Source organism: Microcebus murinus, chromosome 6 (assembly GCF_040939455.1).
Source record: "Microcebus murinus isolate Inina chromosome 6, M.murinus_Inina_mat1.0, whole genome shotgun sequence".
Lineage (NCBI taxonomy): Eukaryota > Metazoa > Chordata > Mammalia > Primates > Cheirogaleidae > Microcebus > Microcebus murinus.
The window spans coordinates 3,083,295-3,106,193 of NC_134109.1; the positions used below are offsets into that span (position 1 = coordinate 3,083,295).

A 22,899-nucleotide genomic window follows, 5' to 3' on the forward strand; every position below is an offset into this window, starting at 1 on the left:
GGCTGGGGGAGGGGAGACGACCTGAGAGCCGTGGGGTCGGGGACAGAGCAGCTTTGGGACGGCCCCCGCCAGGGCAGTGCACTCCCCGCGCCCTGTGAGACCACCTCGTACCTGGCCGTACCCACCTCTGATGCACCTGCCTGTCCCCAGCAGACAGCGACATGCCCCCTCCGGCCTGCTCCACACATGTGCCCGTTCACATCACCCAGCACTGCCCATGGGACGGTTCCAGGCCACACCCTCACCCGCCGCCCTCCCAGACAGAAACGAGACCAGCCAGAGACGCTCCCTTCCTGTGAGGCCACCCACGGCCAGAGCCCTGAAGGAGCAGCCCCCCACTGGGCCCGCAGGCCGGGCTGGCGGGGGAGGCTGCAGGTGGCTGAGGCTTCAGACACGGAGCCTCCTCTGGGAGGGCAAGCCAAGGGACTCGTGCGGAACCGTCCTGGGTGTGGGGGCAGCAGAGAGCTGGCTTGTGGCTTGGAAACTGGGCTCCTGAGAACACAGTTCCAGAGCTGAAAGCCTACAGCGAGCGAGCGGGGTAGCCACCAGGTGGCCACCAAGTGCAGAGCGAGGCTGGAGTCTCCCCCCCTCCCCCCCCCCACGGCCTCCAGGCTGAGAGCGCAGCCTTTCCTGGGCCGCCGGCCACTGTGCCCCCCTGGGCCAGCCCGCGGGCGACGGAACCACCTCAGGCCTAAGCTGGTGAATAAATGCACACACTCTGCACCTGCCGTCTCCTCAAGCCCCCTGCGCTGCCTGGCCCCAGTGCACCAAGTCACGCCAGGGCCTGCACCGCAGCTGCCCAGGCCCGCCACGCCCTCCCTGGGCCGCTGCCTGTCCTGGGGACCGGGACACGCTCGGAGCGGAGCGGCGCCGGCTGGGAAGCTCCAGCGGGAGGGCAGGGGACAAGGCGGTCTTTGTCTCCTCGCAGTCGGCCGTGTGAGACCTGCCCACGTCCCGCCTCCCCTGCTGCCGCCTACCTGGCGCTCGGCACATGCGCAGCGTCTCCGCGCCTCAGTGTCCTTCCTGGCCCCCTGGTGCGTCAGGTGTGTGAGGTCCTGGGGCTGCACCAGGCAGGAGGACACGCCCTGTCCCTGCCCCCAACCCTCACCCCCACCCCTGCAGTAGCGGGGCGCCCCATCTCCTCCTGCTGGGCTTTTGGCATTGCCAGGGTCCGAGGTCCCACGTTCCTGTTTGCTCACTGCTGTGGTGTTTGTCTCCCCTGGCCCTGCCCGCGCAGCCGTGGCTGTGGCTGCATCCGATCCTCCGCCCCGCCGGCACCCAGCGGGAGCACAGTGGGCAAGTGGGTGACATCTGGGAAGGACAGACCCCCAGACGGCCACAGCTGAGCTGTGAGGGGAAAGGCTGGGCACAAAGTGAACAGAGGACTGGCGAGGAGGGAGGAAGAAGCTGTGTTCTCCAAGGCTTACGGGGCGGCCAGCCCTGCCACCTGCAGAGGCCATGGGTGGAGGACAGGCTGGGTCTGGGGGGCCCAGTGAGAAGCAGAAGGGACCCTCCAGTGGGGGGCTGCCTCTGTCACATATTCCCAGCCGGGCCTGGTGCGGGCAGGTGCCCAGCAAGTGCCCGTGGGCTGAGGGCAAGGTGCCCAGGGGCTCAGCGTGCCAGGTTGGAAGCTCAGACAGGGCACCATCTGCCTGTCCCTGGCTCTGCAGGCTGGGCTGAGAAGGCCACCATGGCCCCGCACACAGGGGCAGAAGCCAGTGCTCTCTGGGCACTCTGGAACTGCTTCCTGCTGGTGGCTCACCTGACGGCTGTCTCCGCAGAAGGGACTGGCTTCTGTGGTGTGTCCCAGCTCCTGGCATGTCCAGGCCGACCTCTGACCACCAGCAACCACTCCTGGCTTCAGAGCAAGCCAAGGCGCCGGGACGGCACGGCCCAGAGCGAGAGCGGCGAGCTGGGACCAGGTGCGGGCGGCTCAGACAGCAGCTGAGCTCAACCCCACCTGCCCATCCTTAGAGCACGGAAGCTGACGCCACGGGACACGCCACCTTAGAGCCTGAGGACGAGTATCCCCAGTACCTAGAATAGCCCCTGGTTCAACACATAAACACCTGCTGAATGCGTGCACGCAGGGTATGCGCCCAGGTGCTGGCAGCACAGGAGCCAAGGGGACCGCTGCGCTCGCTCGGCAGACCTCCCTGCACCTGTCCTGCGCGGTGAGGGGTCAGCAGGAACTGACAGCCCCCGGTGTGGCAAGTGCTGTCCAGGTTGTGCCTGTGCCCTGCACACCTGGGCTGGGTGGTCAGAGAAGGTCCCCTAGGGGTACACCCTTCTCTCTGCGGCCGTCAGAGAGAGGGCCTTCCAGGTGGAGGCCCAGTGCCAGTGCTGGGCACTTGGGGAACTTTGGGGAACGGGCTAGGGACGGTGGGCTCCAGGTGGGCTGTGGTAGATCTGGTCTCTTAGGACTGGATGCTCACCCTGGTGGCAGCAGTGGGGCCCAAACTGAGTGGAATGGGGCAGGAGTGGAGCAAGGGAGAGGGTGGGCGAGGAAAGGGGCAGAGTGGGGACTCAGGGGAGAGGATTGGGGACACTGAGGGTAGCACTGGGAATGTGGGAATGGGGTCTGGCCCAGGGGTCGGGCCTGGCTGAGAGGAGGGGCTGGTCACGGGGACAGGGTCACAGCAGCCGTGCAAGTGCAGAACCCCGGTTCTAGCAGAGAGCAGAGAGCACCAAGGGGCATGCCCGGGGCAGCGAGGCTCCGATGCCTTCTCCTGGCCTGGCGTCTGGTCTCGGCACTGCATACAGGCAGCTGCTACAGGCGCAGGTGCCCTCATGGCCCTCAGCTCCTGGGTGACAGTGCCTCTGGGGATCCCAGGTTCCATCTTCCCAGGAAAGACCATCTTCTGGCCCTCAGCCCTGAGCCAGCCACTCAAGGGAGAAGCAGATACCCCAGGCAACGTGGCTGCTTGGGTGGCCCTGTGGGCGTGGCCTGGGGCAGCGTGTGCGTGTGCGCCACAGGAGCAGCCCCTGCAGGCAGGCGGCCAGGTGAGAGTCTGCAGGGCAGTCCCACGGGGCCTTCGGGCTGGGGCAGGAATGCATCTCAGACCAGTGGCTCCTCAGAGCAGAGCTCCAGGCACAGGCTGCCCTCGGGCTGGGTGTTCCGGGGGACGCCACCCAGGTCTGGCCTGGTGACTTTTGCCAGGGACATCCACACAGGCACCAGGCCTGTGCCAGGGCAATCCCTAGAGGATGCCCCCAGGAGGAGCCTCTAGGAGACAGTGCAAGAGGCCTGTCGCTACAGGGTTCGGGGGACCATGCCTGGGCTGTTCCCTCTGCCCAGCCCCACGGCACCAGCCCTGGCCAGCCTAGGGGGACAGGGAGGGAGACCTGGCCTGCACTGGCTCCTTGATCTTGGAGGTCCTGGAAACTGCCCCTCCAAGCCCCCACCTGCCTGCTGTGTTCTCCCATGTCTGGCCACCAGGAGGCGCTCAAGGCCAGGTTTTGCCAAGCCCAGGACCCCGGATGTGGGCTGGGACGCCTTCCTGGCCAGGGCTGGGCAGGTGGCTGCACTACCACCTGGGCTGCAGCTTCTGTGCCTAGTGATGGATGGTGTTCACTCTGGGCCTCTGGTGACCACCTGCCCCGATGCTGTGTTGGCACAGAGCCCCTGCAGATCTGGCAGCTTCTCATTGGCCCTCTTGACCCCTCGAAGTTGGCCAGGGGGGACCATCTCAGGCCCCTGCCCCTCCAGCCCACCCTCCAACAGCCCCGTATTATTCCAGCACCATCAGAGCGGGGCAGCTCGCAGCCCAGCGGGCAAGGGCTTCCTTCCTGCAGCGGGGCCTGTGGGGGAGGCCTGTGTGGCCTGCCCTGCGTCTCCACGCGGCCCGGTCCCTCGGCTGGAGCCTGGCCTCACCCTCCAGGGTAATTCATGCCCATCCTCCACTGCCCCAGCCAAATGCCACTTCCTGCAAGAAGCCTTTGGTGACCTCCCTGACCCCACCCCTCTGGACTGCACGAGGCACGGCCTCCAACAGACCCCCCAGAGCAGGTGACCCCGTCCCATCCATGTCCCTGCGCCCCCTGGGCTCCTGGTCCGCGTTGTGGGGCCTAGCGCAGCAGGGCAGAGAGAGTGGATGGAGCTGGACGATCTGGAGCAGGTGGGCCTGGGGGGTCTGGCCCTGGGGGGGGGCAGGAAAGACTGCCGACCGGGACGGTGCAGGGAGGGGCGGTGCTCTTGGGACCCGAGGGGCTCTCCTAGTGGGCCCTGTCATCCAGGCCTCAGTTTCCCCCAGCAGAAGTGGGACAAACTCAAAGGGCCCATCCTAGACCAATGGGGTCACTACCCTGCAAGGCAGGGTTGGCAGCAACTAGGACAGCTCAGGTGACAGCACACCAGGCAAGGTCACTTTCACTGCACAGTGCAGCTCTGCAGGCCAGCTCCACGCTTTCCCCAGTGTGGGGTGATGACACTGGCCCCAGCAGCCTCAGTTACTCGCCTGGGCCCTGGTGTGTGGCCCCGGTGCAGCAGCGGGGGCTGAGCGCCTGTGACCAGCCTGGCCTTGGTGGCAGCAGCCTCTCCCCAACGCGAGACTTGGTGACTGTCACTGCAGTCACAGGAGCGAGCCTGGCACCTTCACCCTGGCCTCCACGACCCCCGTCCGCCCCCAACGCCCCCCGTCTGCCCCCGTCCCCCCCCCCACAAGTTTGCCTGGCAGCTGCCTCCCTGTGGAGCCTCTGCCGGGCCTGCCCTGCCCCACGCAAGGACGCCCATGGGGGCCTCCCCATCTGCTCTCGCCCTGCCCCACGCCCAGCCCTGCCGTTTGAAAGCATCTCTGAGAATCAGCTGGCCCCCCTGTTGAGGAGGGGGCTGTCCATGCCCCACACCTGCCCTGTCCCCATACGCCTGCTCCGTGGGAGCCAGGACCCTTGGGGAGGGGCCTCTCTAGCCTGTGTCAGACGGGGAGGCTGGGCAGGGGCAGAGGGCCCAGCCCTAGCACCTTGCCCATTCTCCAGGGCACCAACCACAAGGAAGCCTCTTGGCCGCCTCTCCCTGCGGGCTTCCTCAGCAGGGATTCAGGGAGGCCAGGGACCCTCGGGCCACCTCTCTCCCCAGACACCCAGATTCCCCGCCCTTTGACGTCAGCTGACAACGGGAGTCGAGCTGAGCCCCCCAGGGCCCCTATGCCTTGACTCCTAGCTGCTCCACCAGGCCCTGAGACTGCCACCCTCCTGCCACGCCCAGGCAGAGCGCTGCCGCCCCGCCACCCTGTAAATGGGGTGGTGACGCCTGCCCCCCTGTGGGGTGGTGAGGATTGAATGAGGCACTCCTGCCTGGTGCCAGGAGAGGCACGCAGCCATTGTGTGGGAGGAGCCCAGGCTTGCACTCCCCATCAGCAGGTCCCCCGGCCGGAAGGCCCACAGTGGGGGCAGGGTCTGGCCCGCTGGTCACCTGAACCCCGGGCCATTCTCTCAAGGTCAGCAGTGACCTCTGAGTCTCAGCGGTTGAGGTGAGGCAGCCTCGCCAAGGCCTCCCAGTCCGGGTGTGCCGCAGCCGCTGGGGCCTGCTGAGCCGGGGGACTGGTGCCTGCCCCGGCTGCCGCTGCGCGCCTGTGTGCACCGTGGCGTGTGTGTGAGCGTGTGTGCTTGTGTGTGCATGTGTGCACGTACATGTGGGCGCTCACGCGTGTGTGCCGTGTGTGGCAGAGGTGGGACATATATCTGCCCCTAGCAGCCTGTGGGTGGCGCGGGCAGGGGTTGGCTCGAGGCTGCACGGATGGGGCCGGGGTAGGGGCTGGGGAGCCGCCCGGTTGGCTTGAGGCGTCCTGGGAATGGGCCCAGGAGGAAGCCTGCGCAGGCGACAGCGGCACCATAGCAACGCTGCACAAAGCGCTGGCCTACTTACAGCCGCCCCTGCCCAGCCCGCTCTGCTGGGGGCACTGGGCCTTTGGGGCTGCTGGGGGGGCTGCATGCCCCGGCCGCTGGTGGCTGATGCCCGGGAGACTTTGAGCTTCCTCCCGGCCCGGGCCAGGCCTGTTCTCCTTGCCCATGTGTGGGGCTGGCGGGGTCGGGGGTGGGGGGGTGGGGGGTGGAGGGTGTACAGGAAGGGCCATGAGGCAGGTGCCCCTGCCCCGGCGCACCAGTGGCCATGAAAGGGCTGTGGAAGCTCCCAGCCCGTCCCCTGGGGGCTGTCAGTACTGCTGGGGTGACCGCCATCCCCAAAGCCTCTGCACTCCCACTGCGGGCCTCAGGCCAGGAGCCGCCCCACACCCCTCACGGGACACGGCCCTTCCTGTCCTAGGGGCCAGGGTCGGTGGGCCTCACTCTGGACACCAGCCAGGGGAGAACTGGGCATTCACAGGGCAGCCTGAGGGACTCTGGATGACCCAAGCTGGCTGGGCCCTCTTGGGCCACCTGTCCCCGCATGTGCCATCTGCACTGCTCTCCGCCCTGGCAGGGTCTCTGGCAGGGCTGTGGGGGTGGGGAGGCGGGCTCCAGCAGCGCTCTGCAGGGGGCCAAGGCCAAAGGCTGGCAAGGCTGTGAGGACGCTTTGTGGAGCACCCGGTCCCGGGGACAGGAAGCCCTCCTCAGCCCCACGTGGGAGTGGGGCTGTCACTCAACATCACGCATTTGAAAACCAAATATTTTCCTGACCTCTCCTGGGGAGCCTGGAGAGGCTGCTGTGTGACCTCAGGCTGGGCAGCTGTGGCCGCTAGGTGACAGTGCTAGGGTGCAGGATCTCCCACCCTGTCCAGCCCTGGGCCCTGGGGGCCTGGAGGCAGCGGTGACTGCCTGTCCCAGTTCCCCCCGCAGATCGGGAGCCCCCACCCCTGCCCACCCGCCCCTTTCCATGTCCCCAGGACCCCACAAGCCCCGCCTGGGCTAGTGCCCAGGAATCATTTGTGGAATGAATGAAGGAATTGGGCAAATGAATGAATGAGGCTTGGAGGGGGCAGCCCGATGCTGAGTTGGGGGGTGGTCTGTCTGCACCAACGTGTGTGCCCCTCTCCCAGATGCCAGATGCAGCTGCCCTCCCCTCCCCCACCTCGGCCCCCCCTAATTTATGCCACGAGGGGGGCCGGCCACTCGCTGGTCCCCGGCCTGGCAGCAGCTTTGTCCCCAGGCGGATTCCCAACGGCCGCCTTTGGAAAGAAAGGGCCCTTCTCTGGCCGGCGGTGAGGTCACCAGGAGGGGCTGGGCACACACAAAGGCCGTGGCCCCCCCCAACCCTGCTGGCAGCTGCCTCTTTGTCCCCAGCTCCCTGCCTGGGAGAGAGGCCGAGGGGCCCCAGCTCCGCCTTGGCGGGGCCTGAGCTTCCTCCTCAGGAAGTGGACAGAGTGGGGGAGGGGACGGGAGAAACCCCCACCCTGGCTTTGCTCCAGATCCAGTGACAACACCTGTTGAGGGCAGACCCCACCCCAGACGCCATGCTGGGCCAGGGGCCTGCAGAGGGGTCTGCGTCTAGCTGTCTGTCTGGTCCCCAGCACAGGCAGGCAAGCTTCTGGCGGGGGCAGTGGGTTCAGCTGCTGAAGCCAGATCTCCCTTAACCCCTGGGTGCCTATGTGAGCACATGTGCGTGTGCTCATGCGTGTGCTCGCGCGTGTGTATGTGTGTGTGTATGGCAGGGTGAGGAGCTCGCTGGCTGGGGGCGCTCCTGGGCACTGCCCCATGCCACATTCAGGGAGGACCCCTCAGCCCACGCAGGGCACTCATTCAACAGGGCAGAGGGGACTGAGGCTCAGAGGGCCTCTGCCCAAAGCCCCAGCCCCAGGTGTGGGCCGCCTTCCCGCACTTCCCGCTCACACAGCAGGGCGTCACCCTGCCTCCCCCAGGCCGCACTGGGACCTCCAGGGGCAGGACAAGGGGCCAGGACACAGGGTCAGCAGAGCCCGGCGGCAGACACCAGGGCGGCAAGAGCCAGGCAGATGGAGCGGCAGGCGTCTGAGAGCTGCCGGGTGGTGACCCTGCCTGGCGGGCTCCGCTGTGTGCTCGCTGAACGCCAACTGCACCGGCCCACCTAGGGCAGAGACGTATTCCTGGCCCACAGGAATGTAACATTTATCTGGGACCCTGGTGCCACCGAGAGGTGCAGAGACAGGCAGCTGTGGGGCTCTGACTCTACCTCCTGGGGCTGTGGGGGGGCGCTGGGGGCTCCTCACAGGGAGACTGTAAGGGTGACAGCCGAGGGCTGGACCTAGAAGCCCAGCAACTGGGGTGGGGAGGGCTGGCTAGGCGCCAGCAGGCCTGGGACGGTGGGTGTGCAATGACCCTTCCTCCCCCAGGCCACCAGCTGGGCCCAGAGCTCCTTAACAGTCTCTCCACAGAGGGGGGAGCGAGGCCTAAAGGGGCAAAAGGGCCCACTGGACATGGGACGGCCTGCTGGACATGGGACGGTCCGCTGGACATGGGACGGCCTTACCCGCAGTGCAGCTGCAGGCAGAGCCTGCTGGGCGGGGTGGTGGCAGGGGACAGAGGTCCCACTGGAACACCCAGCCCTGCCCTGGACTCCATGAAAGCCCCTTTTCTGGGCCTGGGGGGACCTGGGGAAGGCCAGGCAAGCAGGGTCAGGGACAAAAGCAGGAGGAGCTGAGGGCCAGGCTATGAGACAGGGGTGGGGCGTGGGGGGTGCGGACTTGCAGGAAGGAGCCTGCGCAGCCCCCACCGGCGGTGCCCAGCTCGTGGGGCAGGCCTGGGGGAGGCGCAAAGCCCCGACCAGGAGGGAGGCCACACTTCCCGACAGCCAGTGCGCCTGGACATCCTGGGGCTGCACGCAGCAGAACTGGGGACAAGTGCAGCCTGGGCCCCCCAGTCTTCCCTGCCAAGAAACGTCTCCTTTCCGTTGCCTGGCACCCGGAATGTCCATTGTGCCGGTAGCTTAGCAACAAGCCTCTGTCGCCCGCCCCACTGTCCCCACCCCACGCCGGCATTCCTTGGCGAACTGCGCCTGCCTCCGCAGGACGGGCTGCGTTCACCCTGTGAGTCCTGCTGCCTGGGTGACAGCTCCTTGCTACCACGGTGCTTTCTGTGAAGCCACACGCCGTCTCTGTTGAGAAACCTCGTCCCGCTCTGCTTCACACCCATTTAGATTCACCTGGGCAAATGCGACTGAAGTGGCAGGAAGCAGCCGGGGGCTGTGGGAAGTGGGCTGGCGAGAGGCAGGGGGGCGTCCTCTGAGAGGTGGTCGCATGGCACACATGGTCGTCATGACTCTTGAGCCAGACGGGCAGATGGGTGCGTTCCATGGTCTGTAAATGAGACTGCAATAAGCTGCGATTCTAAGCTCTTTTCTGGGGCAAGGGACACAGCCAGGCCTATTGGTGGCGCTAGGTGGGGGTAGGGCGAGCAGGGTGCTGGGAAGTTCTGGAAAGAGGAGGCAAGGAGACGGGAGGTCATCTGGTACTGGAAGGGCAGAAGGGGGTGGCATTGGGGCAAAAAGCGAGGCTGGTCCCGGCCTGCTTGCCACCCCCTTCTGCCCTCCTTGGCTGGGCCACGTGTAGGAGCAGCCTATGGACAGCACCCAGCTGCCGCTGCTGGGGACAGGGCCACCCCGTCTCTCCACCTGCTCCGCAGCACTTGATCTTGCTGGCCACTGGGGCCATCCCCACACACCCCAACACTGGAGAACCTGAGAGACACACCACAGTCCCCAGACTTGCAGGGACCCCGGTGGGGACAAGGCTAGGAGAAGTGACCCCAGGCCAGGGATCTCTGACTTGTCTCCACTGCACAGCAGAGCCCAGAGCAGGGCCCTCAGTGCACGCGGAACCCTGAGCACCGCAGGAGGCGGCCTGCACCAGGCTCCAGGACCACGGGGTATGAGGGCCAGCCTGGTTTCCCCTCCTCCACCCTCATCCTCCCTGCTCCCGCATTTTGAGGCAAATCCCAGCCACGCTGCCCCTCCACCACCCCATCGGCACACCTGGCAATGCCGTCATTCCTTAAACTCACAAAATAGTCACGCAGCCTTCAAATTTCCCAATTGTCCCATTTTGTAAAATAAACCATTTGGTCTGTGCAAATCAGGACTCAACAAGGTCTGCACACAGTGCTCCACTGCTGTCCCGTGTCTCTCTCTGGAAGCCCCAGGAGAGACAGTGACTCACAGGAAGGATGTGGGGACTGAGCAAACATTCCAGCCAAACCAAGGCGAGATGAAGCTCTAATGGACAGCTCGGCTTGAGAAGCTGCGCAGAGTGCAGGAGGCTTCCACAGAGTTGCTGCATAAGTTAGCAAAGTCTGTTTGTTTTTAAAAGAAAGCAAAGAAGTTTGAGGTTCCTCCAGCAGGGATTCTCCAACATGAGCGTCTGAACTCCTGGCGGGTCTGTTGAAGATGGATGGCCGGGCCTGCCCCACAGTTCCTGCCTCAGTAGGTCTGGGGTGAGGCCAAGAATCTGCATGTCCACTGCGCTCCTGGGTGACGCTGAGCAGCCAGTCCAGGGACGTTCTGAGAACCTCAACTTCATGGGCATTTCAAGAACATACCCGTGGCTAAAGCTTAGAAATGGTGTCACCTGGAACAGAAATGCCTTGTGGGTCTGTAAAGATTAAGAACCAAACACAGTATGCCTGGCACGAAACAGGCACGCCAGGCCCCCTGTGCAGGAAACACCTGCTATGCTGTTACCTGGATGGGTTTGGCATCTAATGCACCACCCGGTGGCAGTGTACCCAGGTGGCAACATGGATGTGGGTTCCAAGGGCCTGTGACATCACTCACCTCCTCTGTCCTCTCAAAGCTACTCTGGGAGGAGGAGGGCAGGACTCAGGAAAAACTGGGTGGGAAACAAGGAACAGGCTTAAGCTCTAGGTCCGGAGAGACATGGGCCCTCGAGTCCTTGGTGAAAGGGGGCGGCCCACCCCCCAGTGCCCCTTTGTCTGTGTTAAATGGAAGAAGAGCCCAGGAGGGGCTGGAGGGGTCAGAAGAGGTTACTCTGGGCAGTGTGTGGGACACCGACTCTCACGAGAAGAGGGCAGGACTGGCCAGAGCGCCCAGCCCACCGCCCCCAGCTGACCCGAGCCTCGCCTTGTCCCCACCTGCCAGGGGCAGGAGGCTGGCAGGGCCCGGGGAGGAGGGGTTGGGCAGCAGGAAGGAGGTGGCCTGGCACTGGCACGGAGCAGGGGGAGCAACGGAAGTGAGGAGAGGGTGCAGGCGCCAGTGCAGGGGTGGGGGAAGGATGCCCCTCCCCCAGCCCAGGGGGACTTTGCTCCCTGCAAAAACCCGGGCCGGCCAGCCCCTCTCTGCAGGGACAGATGTCGGGGAGAAAGCTGATTATTGTCAAAGGCTGGAGGCTGTGACCGCGGCGCGCGGCGAGCATGACCCAATTCTGAGCTATTCTCAGCCTGGTGGGAGCCGCGTTATTCCCTCCCGCCACCGCCATCGCCGCCGAGGCAGCCTGACTTTGAAACGCCCTCGTCTCGGGTGCCAGGCTGGGCCACACGGGCTCCCCTGGGCAGAGACTCGACATGTGGAGGGCACGCTGGGCGGGCGAGGCCACCCTCCAGGCAGGAGCAGCAGGCCGGCCCCACAGCCCCACTTCCCGCGACCACTGACCCCCTGCGCAGAGACCCCCCCACTCCGCAGCCAGCCAGGGCCAACAGACCCCGGTTCTGAGCCGGTCTCTCGAGCAGCTCTGCTCCAATGTCTGGGAAATGAGCGGAGCGCAGCGCCCGCAGGGGCAGAAAGGCCCCCAACCCCGCCGGCCGGCAGCACAGGGGTCCGACCCGTCCCTCTGGCTGTCCACACCTCATCCGCACTGCGCCCACATCTGTGCCTGGCCCCTAGGAGCCCCAAGGGCAGGCTTGGGCTGCCTGAATGGGTCACCCAGGAGTGGGGTCTGCACACAGTAGGTGCTCAGGCCCCTTCTGCTGTGTGACGCCTCCACCTTGCAGGGGGCGAACGTGGAGTCCAGGGATCAGACAGTCAGCCCCCTGCACACACTCCCTTCAAGGGCATCACAGCCGGGACGTGGAGCAAGACCCCTCCCTGGGGACACCCTCAGGCTGGGCAGTGGGACACAGGCACCCTCTGCCTCTGTGGAGCCTTCCACCCCATTCTCTCGGGCCGTCCTTTCCCGCTCGCACGGTTGCTCACGCTTCTCCACCCCCACCCTGCACGAGTGTCCCCTGAGGAGCCTTCCACAACTGCACCAGTAAACCTCCCCCTCTGGCCTCTGCGGTCAGTCTGGGGGACATTTATGGCTGCTGTCCCAGCAAGCCTCATTGCCTTCAGGCCTCAGTTTCCCCACCTGTACAATGGGCTGAATGCCCTGGCAGCCCTCCCTAATACCACCCACCCAGAACCCCTGCCCTCCAGGTGCTACTGGCTGGGGGGCTGGGGCCCTCAGAGGCAGGAGAGGGTGAGGCCCAGAAGCAGCTCACAGGGGTGGGGGGTGAAGGGAGCAAGCCTGGGGAGCTTCTGGGGGAGGTGGCTGTAGTCAGGCCTGGGACCTTGCAGCAGGAAAACCAGGGCCTTCCAGGGAGTCAGCTGTGCCCCTGCCCAAGGAAAAACAGGGCCAGAGGCCAGTGACGTGGGGCAGGGGTTTCCCGGTGAATCTCTGCCCCATGACGAGCCCCATGCTACTGACTCAAGGTGACCACCATCGACCTGCTGATTGGCCCCAGCCCTGCTGCTCCGCGAGTCAGCCCCCCATCTGCAGAACTGGGGCACTGCCTGGCGTCCACTGCTCTGCTGCGGGGCTTCCAGGCCATGTAGGAGTGGAGATGCTCCTACCCGGGCAATGAGGTCTGGGAAAGCATGCTGAGGAAGGGACATTTGAGTGGGGTCTTGAAGGACACAGAGTTCGCATCTGGCTCATGGAGTTGGGTGAGGCGAGCTGGGCCTGGAGGGCTTGGAAAGCCATGGGGGCCCACGTGTGGGGCCCGGCAGCACAGCCCACCTGTGTGGCCAGCCTCAGCCCCATCTGGAAAATGGGCACAACCTGGGCCCTGTAGTCTCCAAGGCGTGTGTTCTGAAAACCAGGGAGAGCTGGGCCCCAAAGAAACATCTGGTCCTCACCCGTCAAACAACCCAAAGGCCTTCCCTTAAGGCCAAGCGGCCAAAGCAGGGCAGGCTTGGGGGGAGCCCACTGACGCAGGGACATGTGGCCACCCGGTTTACGGTGCCCTGGGCACAGCCCTGACCCACCAGGAGCTCCTGGTATTGGTGTCACCATTTTCATGTCGAGCCTGGCCTGGGGACCCTCCTCTGTCCCTGGGCTAAGCATGAGGTTAGAGGTCAGGCCAGGTCCTAGGAGGAAACAAGCCCCTGGAGCAGGGCTAGTCGTTGTAGGGACCCTAAGGGACTCTCAGGGGACACAGGAAGGCCTGGAGTGCCAGGGCTGTGGAGGAAGGCCCAGCACCCTTGGATGCCTCACCCCCTGGACAAGTGGCCCTTCATATAGCCGGATGGGGTGGCCACACACTTGCCCTTTGTCCACGGAGTCCCAGGCTGTGGTACGGAGGCTGAGGCCCCTGTGGCGCCCCTCTAGGTCAAGGAGAGGAACAGGCAGGGCCAGGGGGACCAGGTGCAGGAGGGCTGGCCTGGACTGCAGCTGGGGGCTTCTCAGCAGCAGAGGGACGAGGCAGCATGGTGGGAAGAGCATGTTTACTGTCGTCAGGCATACTCGAGGGCCAGCCCCATGCCCACACGGGAGCTGCCGGGGCTCCCTCCCCAGCACAGGGGAAACTGAGGCTCCCAACAGCTGTGGCTGTCTGGGCAGACACCCAGGCCGCACCAGGGACAGCTGCCGGGCAGCCTCATGGCCTGACATGGCCCTCCCATGATACCCCTACACACCAGAGGGAGGCCAGGCCCAGGGCCACACAGCAGAGCAAGTGACAAGTGCCCCCAGCCTAAGCAGCCCCTCTGTGTCCTCCCCTCAGGAAACACCCCCTCTGCCTTCCATGGTAGCGACCAAGGTACAGTCCCTGGGAGCTGGGCTAGATACATCCCCTCTCCCACCCGCACTGCTGTCTGTCTGGGTCGTCCAGGGCCGGGGCTCCTGTGAGAGGCAGGGGGGCCTGTGTAGGTCTGGGACTCACAGGCTAGTCCAAACCCCAGCTCCAACACAGACTTGCTGGGTCGCTCAGCAAATGACTGTCCTGCTCTGTTCCTCTGTGTGACATATGATCTCACTGACGACACGTCAAGGGGCTTGGCCAGGCAGGGGCTGCCCGCTGCTTGTTGGACAGGAGGGAACACACTAGGCCTGGGCTGTGGCCAACGCTATGGGGTCAGCCTGGAGGCAAGAGAGCTGGGTCACAGCCCCTGGTCCCCAGAAGCACTGGGGAGAACAGAGGGGAAGGGCAGGGCTCTAAGGTCAGCTCCACCCCAGCTTCCGGCCACACCCCGGGACCACCAGCACTGGAGCCTTGGCCCAGACACTGGGGGCAGCCAGGGCCCTGGGGTCAGATGTAGCAGGATCTCTGTCCCTCCTCCACCCCCTTCCTGCTTGGGCCACCTGGGGAGGAGCTCGGACCGCCTCCCTGGCCTCAACACCCAGGGGAGCCTGTGGCAGTGCAGACTTCATGTTGGCAACAAACAGCAGCGCGGACCAGGCCGCTGAGCTAGGCAGGGACGCAGGCGCAGGCGGGAGGACAGGATGATGCTCCTCCACCACTCAGACACCCAGGAGGCCCCGGCCCCGCCCTACCATCTGTTTCTAAGCCGCAGGCCCCAGCAGGCGGCCACTGACCATATAAGGTGGTCTCTGGCCTCCCTGCCTGGGCCCCACAGTGCTCCCAGCTCGCTGGTGCTCCCAGGCAGCAGCCACTAGCCAGGGGTCTTGGTGGCGAAGGTCAGGTAGCCAGTGTGGCCCACAGCCTCCTTCATGGGCGTGCCGCTGCGAAAGGGGCTGGCGTCAGGGCTGGCAGGGGGCGCTGTGCCAGCTCCCAGGTCTGGCAGGGGCAGGCTGACGGTGCGTACGTTGTACACCTGCGGCAGCACCTCCAGTGTGCTCAGCTCCGTGAAGCCAGAGGCCACCAGCGCCTGGCACGTGCGCTGCACCTGCTCGATGCATGGCGAGAAGGAGCAGAAGCGCCCACCTGCAGGAAGCAGGACATGGGGGTCAGAGGGCAGGGCTGGCAGAGCCCGGGGCCCTGCCTACACCCAGCCCTGGCAGCCCTGGGCCCTGGCAGTGGGGCCTGAGGCCGGCCTAGGATGACCCCAGCAGAGGCCTGGCCCTTACCTGACAGCCACCTGGGGCAAGAGCCCTCCTGGCACCCAGGAGCCCTTCTGGGCACAGGGCCACAGCTCACTCTGACCAGGTCAGTCCCAGGATGGAGCCCTCCCATGTCCCAGGCACTAGGCCAAGCCACGCTGCCCTGATCTTACTTGGCCCCAGTGGGCACGGCAGTCCTGCCAGGCAGGGCCATCAGAGCAGCCAGCACACTGAGCCTGGGAACAGCTCTAACCACCCAGCGGCACAGGGTGGGGTGCGTGGGCCGGGGTGGGGGCGCTGCTGTCACAGGAAATTAAAGGCTGTCGCCTGCTCCTGGGAACAGGAGGCGCCCACTCTGAGCAGAGCCTGACGGCCGAGCATGACAGCCCTCTCTGCTCCTCCCACAGGGCCGCCCACGGGCTCCACTCAGCCTGGGTCCCTGTCCTGGCAGGGAAGAGGTGTGTGGCTGGGCAAGTCTCATGTCCCCAAGACCTGGTCCCCTCAGCCATACCCTGAGACAGGGCTGCCAAGAGGTCTGGGCAGGGGAGGTGCCTGCTGCACAACACCAGCCCAGACGAGGCACAGTGTCACCACCAAGGCTGAGCACACCACATACCTCCCTGCCAGGGCTCACATGACGGGTGAGTGAGTCACTGGGAAATGCCAGACCCGTGTGTACGTCAGGACCCTCCGGACCCAGACCCAGCAGAGCCAGGGAACGGGCCCAGAGGAGGGAGCTTACAGGGACACGGGGAGGGGACAACAGACAGGTTCAGACCCCTGGAGCCACCCACCTGGGGCCCCACAGCAAGGAGGAACCCACAGGTGTACCAAGACAAAGCTGCAGGGGGTGGAGGTGTGGGGACCCCAGTGGCTGGGGTCTCCCCCAACCCCAGGCCACCTCAGCAGGGCCCAGGAGCACAGGAGAACCCGAGCCAGCAGGCGGGGGACTCTGGCCATTGCCCTGCTGTCTGAGCAAGGCCTTGGCCCCTCCCCAGGGCCCCATCCTGCCTCCCCACCCCCTTGCACTGCAGCTCTCTGCTGGGAGGAGGCTCCCCCTTCACCGCCTGAGCCCGCTCCTTCTCCAGAAAAGGGAAAACCCTGGGCCTCCCTGGCTTAGGGCCGACCTTCCCCAGGCCTCCGCCCCCACACCCAGCGTCTTCCCTAAAAGGGGCCAGCTCCCTGGGCTGTGCAGCTCCCTGGGCTGTGTGGCTTTGGGGGAGGGGAGATTGCAGGAAATGGCTGGGGGCAGGGGGTGTCCTTGCCCTCTGACCTCTGCCCTGGGCCTGCCCTGCACTCTGCACTGGGTAGGGGGGACTGGGAGATGACACATTCCCCAGGGGCCTCAGACACCTCCTGCCTTGGGTGGGGACGAGGGCAGAGCCAGGAGCAGGCCCAGTGGGACTCATCCCCCTAACTCTGACTCCTTGGCTAGCCCAACCAGCTCCTCACCTCAGGCCACAAAGGGACAAAAAGGCCCTGGCCTGACCATGCCACTGTGTGGCCTGGAAGCATTGGGACCTCTATGGAGCCCAGCCCCACACCCCCTCTGGAACCCCAATGCACCTTCGACCTTGAGGGCTTTCCAGGCATGGCCCACAGCCTCCCAAGGCGACGGGATGTCCAGGAAGACGGCGTCGGCCTCGTGGCTCACGCCGAAGCCGCTGCGGCACACGTCCTGGGTGTGCACCGTTACCCAGCGCCCCACGCGGTGCTCCTGGAACTCCTCCCGAGCCTTCTCTGCCCGCTGCTGGTGGAACTCCACCGTGTGCAGGTGGCCCGTGGGAGCAATGGTGCGGATAATGGCGTGGGACACGGAGCCGCTGCCGGTGCCTGCAAGATGAGACGGGCAGACATCAGGTGGGGCTGCTCAGGGCCCACAGCCACCCAGGAAGCAACCCCACCCGCACCCTGGAGACATCCGCAAAGGGCCACAGAGGGCTGCTGAGTCCAGGGCCATAAGGAGGCATCACTCCCTGTCTGGCCCTGGCTGCCCCAAGCCCTGGAGGCTGAGGGGAGCCCAGCTTGGGACCTCACAGTGAGTCTTTGCCAAGGGCACAAAGAGGCCTGGGCCCATCCCATCCCTCACTCCATCGCCTCCCATGGAGTGGCTGTCTCCTCACCCCTGTCAACAGCGTGCCACCCCCCCCCCCCCGCCCCGCAAGAGCTCCTTGGTTCTCTCAAAGCCATCCACACCTGCCAAGCCCGCCGAATCCTTCCCCAGCACACAGGGTGCGGCTCTGCCTGGCCTGGCAGGGCCCCTAAGCTCCACATAGCCCTCCCCCAGTGTCACCTTCCCCGTGACTCCCCCTCCCACAGCACTGGGGCCAGGGCCTGCGGTCCCCACCCCACAGCTTCCGGCACCACATGCCTGCCAGTCCACGTGCCACCATGCCAGACTCCACCACAGCACCCACCACACACGTGCCACCTCCTCCTCAACACCCAAACGGCGCTCGGCACCAGCCAGCCCAAATCCACGGCCTGCTCAGGTTCCCAGGGCCAGTCGAGGACATCTGCTGCCTGGGCCAGACTCCATGGAGGCACCCTGGCCCCTCCCCCATTCCACATCCTCCACCTCCTCCCACCTGCCCACCTCGCCCCTCTCCAAGGCTCTCTCAACAGCTGCTACACTGGCGACCTCCGATCCTGTCTCCACACAGCCGTGGCATCTGTGGCTGCGGAGCCCCCATTCAAACATGCAGCCCTGGCTCACAAGCTCCCTAGCAATCAACAGCACTAAGTGGTCCCCTAGGCTTCCTGTCTGTGCTCCCCCTTGAGAACGGAGACCTGGCACATCAGAGCCCGGGAGAGGAATGCTGACTGACTGGGCTCCTTTCATGCGGGTGGAGCCAGGGCCTGCATGCTGGCCACAGGAGGCACAAGGGGCAGTGGCTGCTGGAGCTGGCTGAGTCCTGCTCTCCATCCCCCACCCTCCGGGGACCCCCAGAGAGGGACAGAACAGCCTGCAGCCCTCAGAAAGTCAGCAGCAGTGGTGCTAGGAACTCTTCAGGACCCTGGACCACAGTTCCACAGCTCGTAAGGAACATGCCACCATCTGGGCTCATCTTTGGCTAGGCCCAATCTTGACTCCAGTTGCCACCCCAGATGGCCCCAGTATCTGGGGGTGGGGGGCAGTGCCCACACCCCAGGTCCTGGGTTCAGCGACGATTCTCATATTCATTGGTGGTAAGTGAGGATCTGGCCACAGATGAGGATGGGGCAGCTCTCCACCCACCCACCAGGAGCTCCTGAGAGCAGCCCTGAACTCCTTCCAGAAAATGGCAACTCTCTTTCCCTCCTCAGCACAGGGACTAGGGGCTGACAGTCAGCACCTTGGTCAGCACCAAGCAATAATCTGGCCCCGCCCTACAAGGCAGGGAGGACCCTGAGCTACCAGGGTCCAGTCCCCACCACCTCGCACTCAAATTACAGCCCAGCCTCCTAAGAGGGGCCCCTCCCTCTACCTGCACTCCCTGCAGCCAGCCCCCCAGAAGAATGCTGCGAAAACAGAAAATGAGTAGCCATGCGTGTCTGCAGGAAGGGCAGGCTGGAGGTTGCCTGACGTCGGTTTGACCTCCACCTTTGTGTCAATTTCTCACCTAGAACTGAAGTGGCCTGAGGAACTCACCAGACTCGCAGACCACAGAGCCGGGCCGAAGCTCCAGCATCATGGTGAGCAGTGCGATGTCGGTGGAGTACAGGATCTGCGTCCGGTGAGGCAGGTTCAGCGTCCACAGCTCAGGTGTAGGGTGTAGCACATACACCCAGCCACCGCGGCCACAGGTCACTTTGGAGCCAAAGGGGCGGCCAATGAGGTCAACTGAATGCCGCAGAACGCCATGCCGGGTCTGAGTCTGTGCCCCACGCTGCACACGCACTGCCACCATTGCACCATGGCCCAATGACAAGATGGCCGTGTCACCTTCCTTGATCAGCTCCTCATACGCCACGAAACTCATAGTGCTTTTAGTCTGGCAAGTGCCAGGGACCTGGGGAAAGATGTGTATACATGAGCCGGCCAGGGGCCCAAGAGGCAGGATGTAGACTAGGGTCTGGGCAGAAGGCTGTGTGGCCCAGATCCTGAGCAGTGGGGGTGGGGGTATGTGGGTAGCCCGGCACAATAAGGCTGCACTCAGGCCTTTTTTGGTCTAGGACAAGAGGCAGGGGCTATGAGGTCAATTCAGAGACGAAAAGAGTGAGGCTTGGCCCACCCTGCCTGCCCACAGGGCACACTCTCCTGAGTGCGGAGCTGCTTCAAGGAGGGAAAGGGGGTCTGTGTCCCCGTCCTGGGCCCCACGGCGCGATGAGATCTGGATGCACTGGGCCCAGTTTGGGGACTGGTGAGGACAAGCGAGGGGCCTGAGCCTGGGAGTGGGGGAGGGCGGCAGGAGAACAGGGTAGGAGAGGGAAGCGGGAGTGACATTCTGTCTCAGCAAGGCTGATTCAGAGTGGTTCCTCTGTGGGGGAGGGGACGGAGGACGAGAACTGTCTTCCTCCAGCCCTCAGCTCCCGGGTTCAGGGCCTGTCCTGTTAGCCCTAGGGACTGGAGAGGAATAGAGAACCCCAGACTGGGGTTCAGCCTGGGTCTAAACCCAGACTAGTTAGCAACAGCCATAGGTGACAGAGGTGGCAGAGGTTGGCCCCAAGGATTCCCACAAAGGAGTGAGACTTGGCCATGGCAGAGGTTGGCCCCAAGGATTCCCACAAAGGACCCGACCCCCCAGCACTCTTCTCGGGAGCCTGGCTCCCATTGCCCGGGGGTGGGAGGAGAAAGAGCGGCCTTGAGAGCTGTCCGCAGTCAGGGAGCAGCAACTGGTCAGTGAGGTCACCTCCAAGCCAGGCTTCATCCGCTGAACTCCCTCCTCCCAATCTCCCCCAAGCGGCCTTCTGGGCGGACGGGTGGCGGGGGGATGCGAGAGGGGTAAGGGCTCCCCGAGCAAGGACTGGGGCCGCGGACCTGGCCGTAAACTGCAACAGCGGCTCAGCCAGTGCGGACGCGGAAGGGGGCCAGGCCAGGGTGGCAGAGGGCTGGGGCGGCCACGTGAGGCTGGAGGGACAGCGCAGGGCTCGCCGGGGCGACTCCCGCCTGCGCACAGCCGTCGTGGACCCCGCGTTGTCTCACCCGCGACGCTCTCGCAGCAGGACTCCACACGTGGCGCTGCGTCGCGCGGCAGCGGCCACAGCACTTCCGGCTCCGCGCCCGCTAATGACGTCACGGTGGGCACGCCCAGTCGGCGCGCTGGATCCTGGGAGCGCCCGCTGCCCTTAGCGTGCCCGGCGGGGCTGTTTCCTGGTCAACTTCTCCCGCGCAGCCGTCCCTCTGTGTGCGCTTGCTCCTTGCGAAAGAGAGCGGAAGACAGGACAAAATAAGTCTCCCTCTCCCGTCGGCCGCGAAACCCCGGCTGGGGCGACCGCGGCCCTTTCAGATTTTTTTCCGTTCGGCTGGCGCCGGAACCGGGCGCCAGCGCAGGGCTAGGCGCACAGTCCTCTTCCAGGGCGCTTCGCCGGGCACATTCAGCCCCTCGCCACCGCTCTGGGAACACCCTGCCCGGACTCCAGGAAAGGGACTCGCAAGGGGCCCCAAGAGGCTAGGGTCAGCCAGGGGCACGGGGCTGTTGATCTGGAAGGGTCTGCAGGGGCTCCCGGCCCACCCTGCCTGCCCACAGGGCACACTCTCCTGAGTGCGGAGCTGCTTCAAGGAGGGAAAGGGGGTCTGTGTCCCCGTCCTGGGCCCCACGGCGCGATGAGATCTGGATGCACTGGGCCCAGTTTGGGGACTGGTGAGGACAAGCGAGGGGCCTGAGCCTGGGAGTGGGGGAGGGCGGCTGGAGAACAGGGTAGGAAAGGGAAGCGGGAGTGACATTCTGTCTCAGCAAGGCTGATTCAGAGTGGTTCCTCTGCGGGGGAGGGGACGGAGGACGAGAACTGTCTTCCTCCAGCCCTCAGCTCCCGGGTTCAGGGCCTGTCCTGTTAGCCCTGGGGACTGGAGAGGAACAGAGAACCCCAGACTGGGGTTCAGCCTGGGTCTAAACCTAGACTAGTTAGCAACAGCCATAGGTGACACTCCCCAGGCCCCAGGCAACTCCAGCCTGGTAAATAGGGGTGGCCAGGTCCCTGCAGAGCCAGCTCCTTCTTGGAGCCCTGGCAGCCTGTGAGGCACTCTGAACTCTCCTTCCTTAGGGGCCAGGCTAGGCCAGGTGTCTGTGGCCCCCGCCATGGGCCCCTTGGGGTCCATCATGGAAACCCTGGTGCCTGACCTGAGGCCCTCCATGTCCCTGCCCTAGCTGGGCTTGGGTCTGAGAGCCCTGGGGGCAAGGAGTAAGAGGTGAGAGGCCTTCGGTGGCCTCTTACTTTCTATGCGCTCATGTCCCTGTGGGGCCACTGCTCTGGCCACCAGCTGCCTCTACAGCTGCTGAATCATGGCCTCCCTGTCTTCTCTTAACACTGAGGCAAACCAGCCCCACCCACGGCTCTCCAACCTCTGTTCCAGCTGATCATCGCTCTACTCCCTGGATGATGCACCCGCTTGAATCACCCCTAATTGCTCCCCTGGGGGATTTCAACTTTCCACTTCTCCTGGGGGTTCCTCAGCTTCCGTGTGGACACAGAAGCAGGTGCCTGCTAAGAGCCTAAATTAGGACTTGGTGACTTGGCGGTGGTTTCCCTTGGTCCTGGCTTCCCGCTTCCCTCCCTGTCCATCACTGGCTGGCCAGCTGCTCCAGCGCCCCGTGTCCAGGCAGCCTTCCCAGCACTGCCCATCTGCTCACCTAGCCTGCCCCAGCCCTCAGCCTGCGTCCTCCAGCAGAACCAGCCTCCTCAGGCCTCAGCTGACTGCCCGGTGTGGGCCCCCATCCCTGGGCACTTGGGTAGATTGGGACTCCCCTAACAAGAATTGATGCTATGTGCGCCCTGCTAAGTGTCATCCCATTGAATCCTCCCATAATCCTATGAGGGAGGGACCACTTTACAGATGGGGAAACTGAGACTCAGCTTAAGTAACTTGCCTAACATCACACAGCCAATGAGGTCAAAGTGGGATTGGGATTTAAAGCCAGTAAACGTGGCTTCAGAGAAGCAATGGCCAACTTGAAGAAAGGTGGGAATAGGCAGGAAGGAGGCCATGGAGGAAAGGGAGGAGCCCACTGCAGGGACTGTTCTGACAGGGACTGGGTGACCAAGGTCCCCTCTGTGGCCCCGCTGTGCAATGTGGCCCAAACCCTGCCCTGCCCAACCCCAGCTCACTTCCCCTCTGGGATCCGCAGAGCTCAGGGGTGGGGCCGGGAGGAACGATGCCAGCCGGCTGCACTCTGGGGACAGACTGCGGATGGATGGCTTGTGGTGCCTGCCTGGAGCCTGGCCCTGCCCTCCCATGTCACCCACCTCCACCCACCCAGCCTGTGCCTGCTGAGCTCTGTGGATAAAAGGTTTGGCCAGACGGTTACTGCGTAACCAGGTGTGATTTCTGAGAAACCTGGACCATAAACTGGCTCGGTGATGTCACCCAGCTGCTTGCTCAGACGCTGCCAAACCGGCTCCTGTGGGCCCTGGGGAGAGCAGAGGGTCCACAGACAGAGCTTGGTCGGCTGGAGGTAGCGCCCTGCTGGAGGCAGGCTGGCACCCTGCAGGCCCCTCCCCTGCTTCCCTCCTCTGGGGACTGCCAAGGCTCCCAGTGGCCTCTGCCTGGTGGGGAGCCTCCCTAGGGGGGGACATTTGGGTCTGGAGGCCTTGGAGGCCTGTCCCCATTCCCGCTGCCGCTACCCCTATCCCGGCTGCCTGACCA

The 22,899-nt window shown here is 64.8% G+C and overlaps 1 protein-coding gene across 2 annotated transcripts; it reads right to left on the reverse strand.

Moving 5' to 3' along the window:
- Window positions 1-13,546: 13,546 nt before the first annotated feature.
- Window positions 13,547-20,310, reverse strand: TRMT61A (tRNA methyltransferase 61A). Of its 2 annotated transcripts, none has more exons than XM_012746496.3 (4): window positions 20,242-20,310; window positions 18,748-19,108; window positions 16,683-16,949; window positions 13,547-15,000 (listed from the first exon to the last, which is right to left on the reverse strand). In XM_012746496.3, the coding sequence occupies exons 2-4, from the start codon at window positions 19,076-19,078 to the stop codon at window positions 14,729-14,731; spliced, it is 870 nt and encodes a 289-aa protein (XP_012601950.2). In that variant the 5' UTR covers window positions 19,079-19,108; window positions 20,242-20,310; the 3' UTR covers window positions 13,547-14,728. The 2 variants fall into 2 exon arrangements, with proteins under 2 accessions (XP_012601950.2, XP_012601949.2); XM_012746495.3 differs by having other exon boundaries at window positions 20,077-20,304.
- Window positions 20,311-22,899: the final 2,589 nt, after the last annotated feature.

Coding starts and splice junctions, on each gene's coding strand:
- TRMT61A (XM_012746496.3), bottom strand. CDS start 19,078: ATGAGTTTCGTGGCGTATGAGGAGCTGATCAAGGAAGGTGACACGGCC. Junction 16,950..18,747: donor CTCTGTGGTCTGCGAGTCTG/GTGAGTTCCTCA, acceptor CTCATCTTGCAG/GCACCGGCAGCGGCTCCGTG. Junction 15,001..16,682: donor GAAAGCCCTCAAGGTCGAAG/GTGCATTGGGGT, acceptor TGCTTCCTGCAG/GTGGGCGCTTCTGCTCCTTC.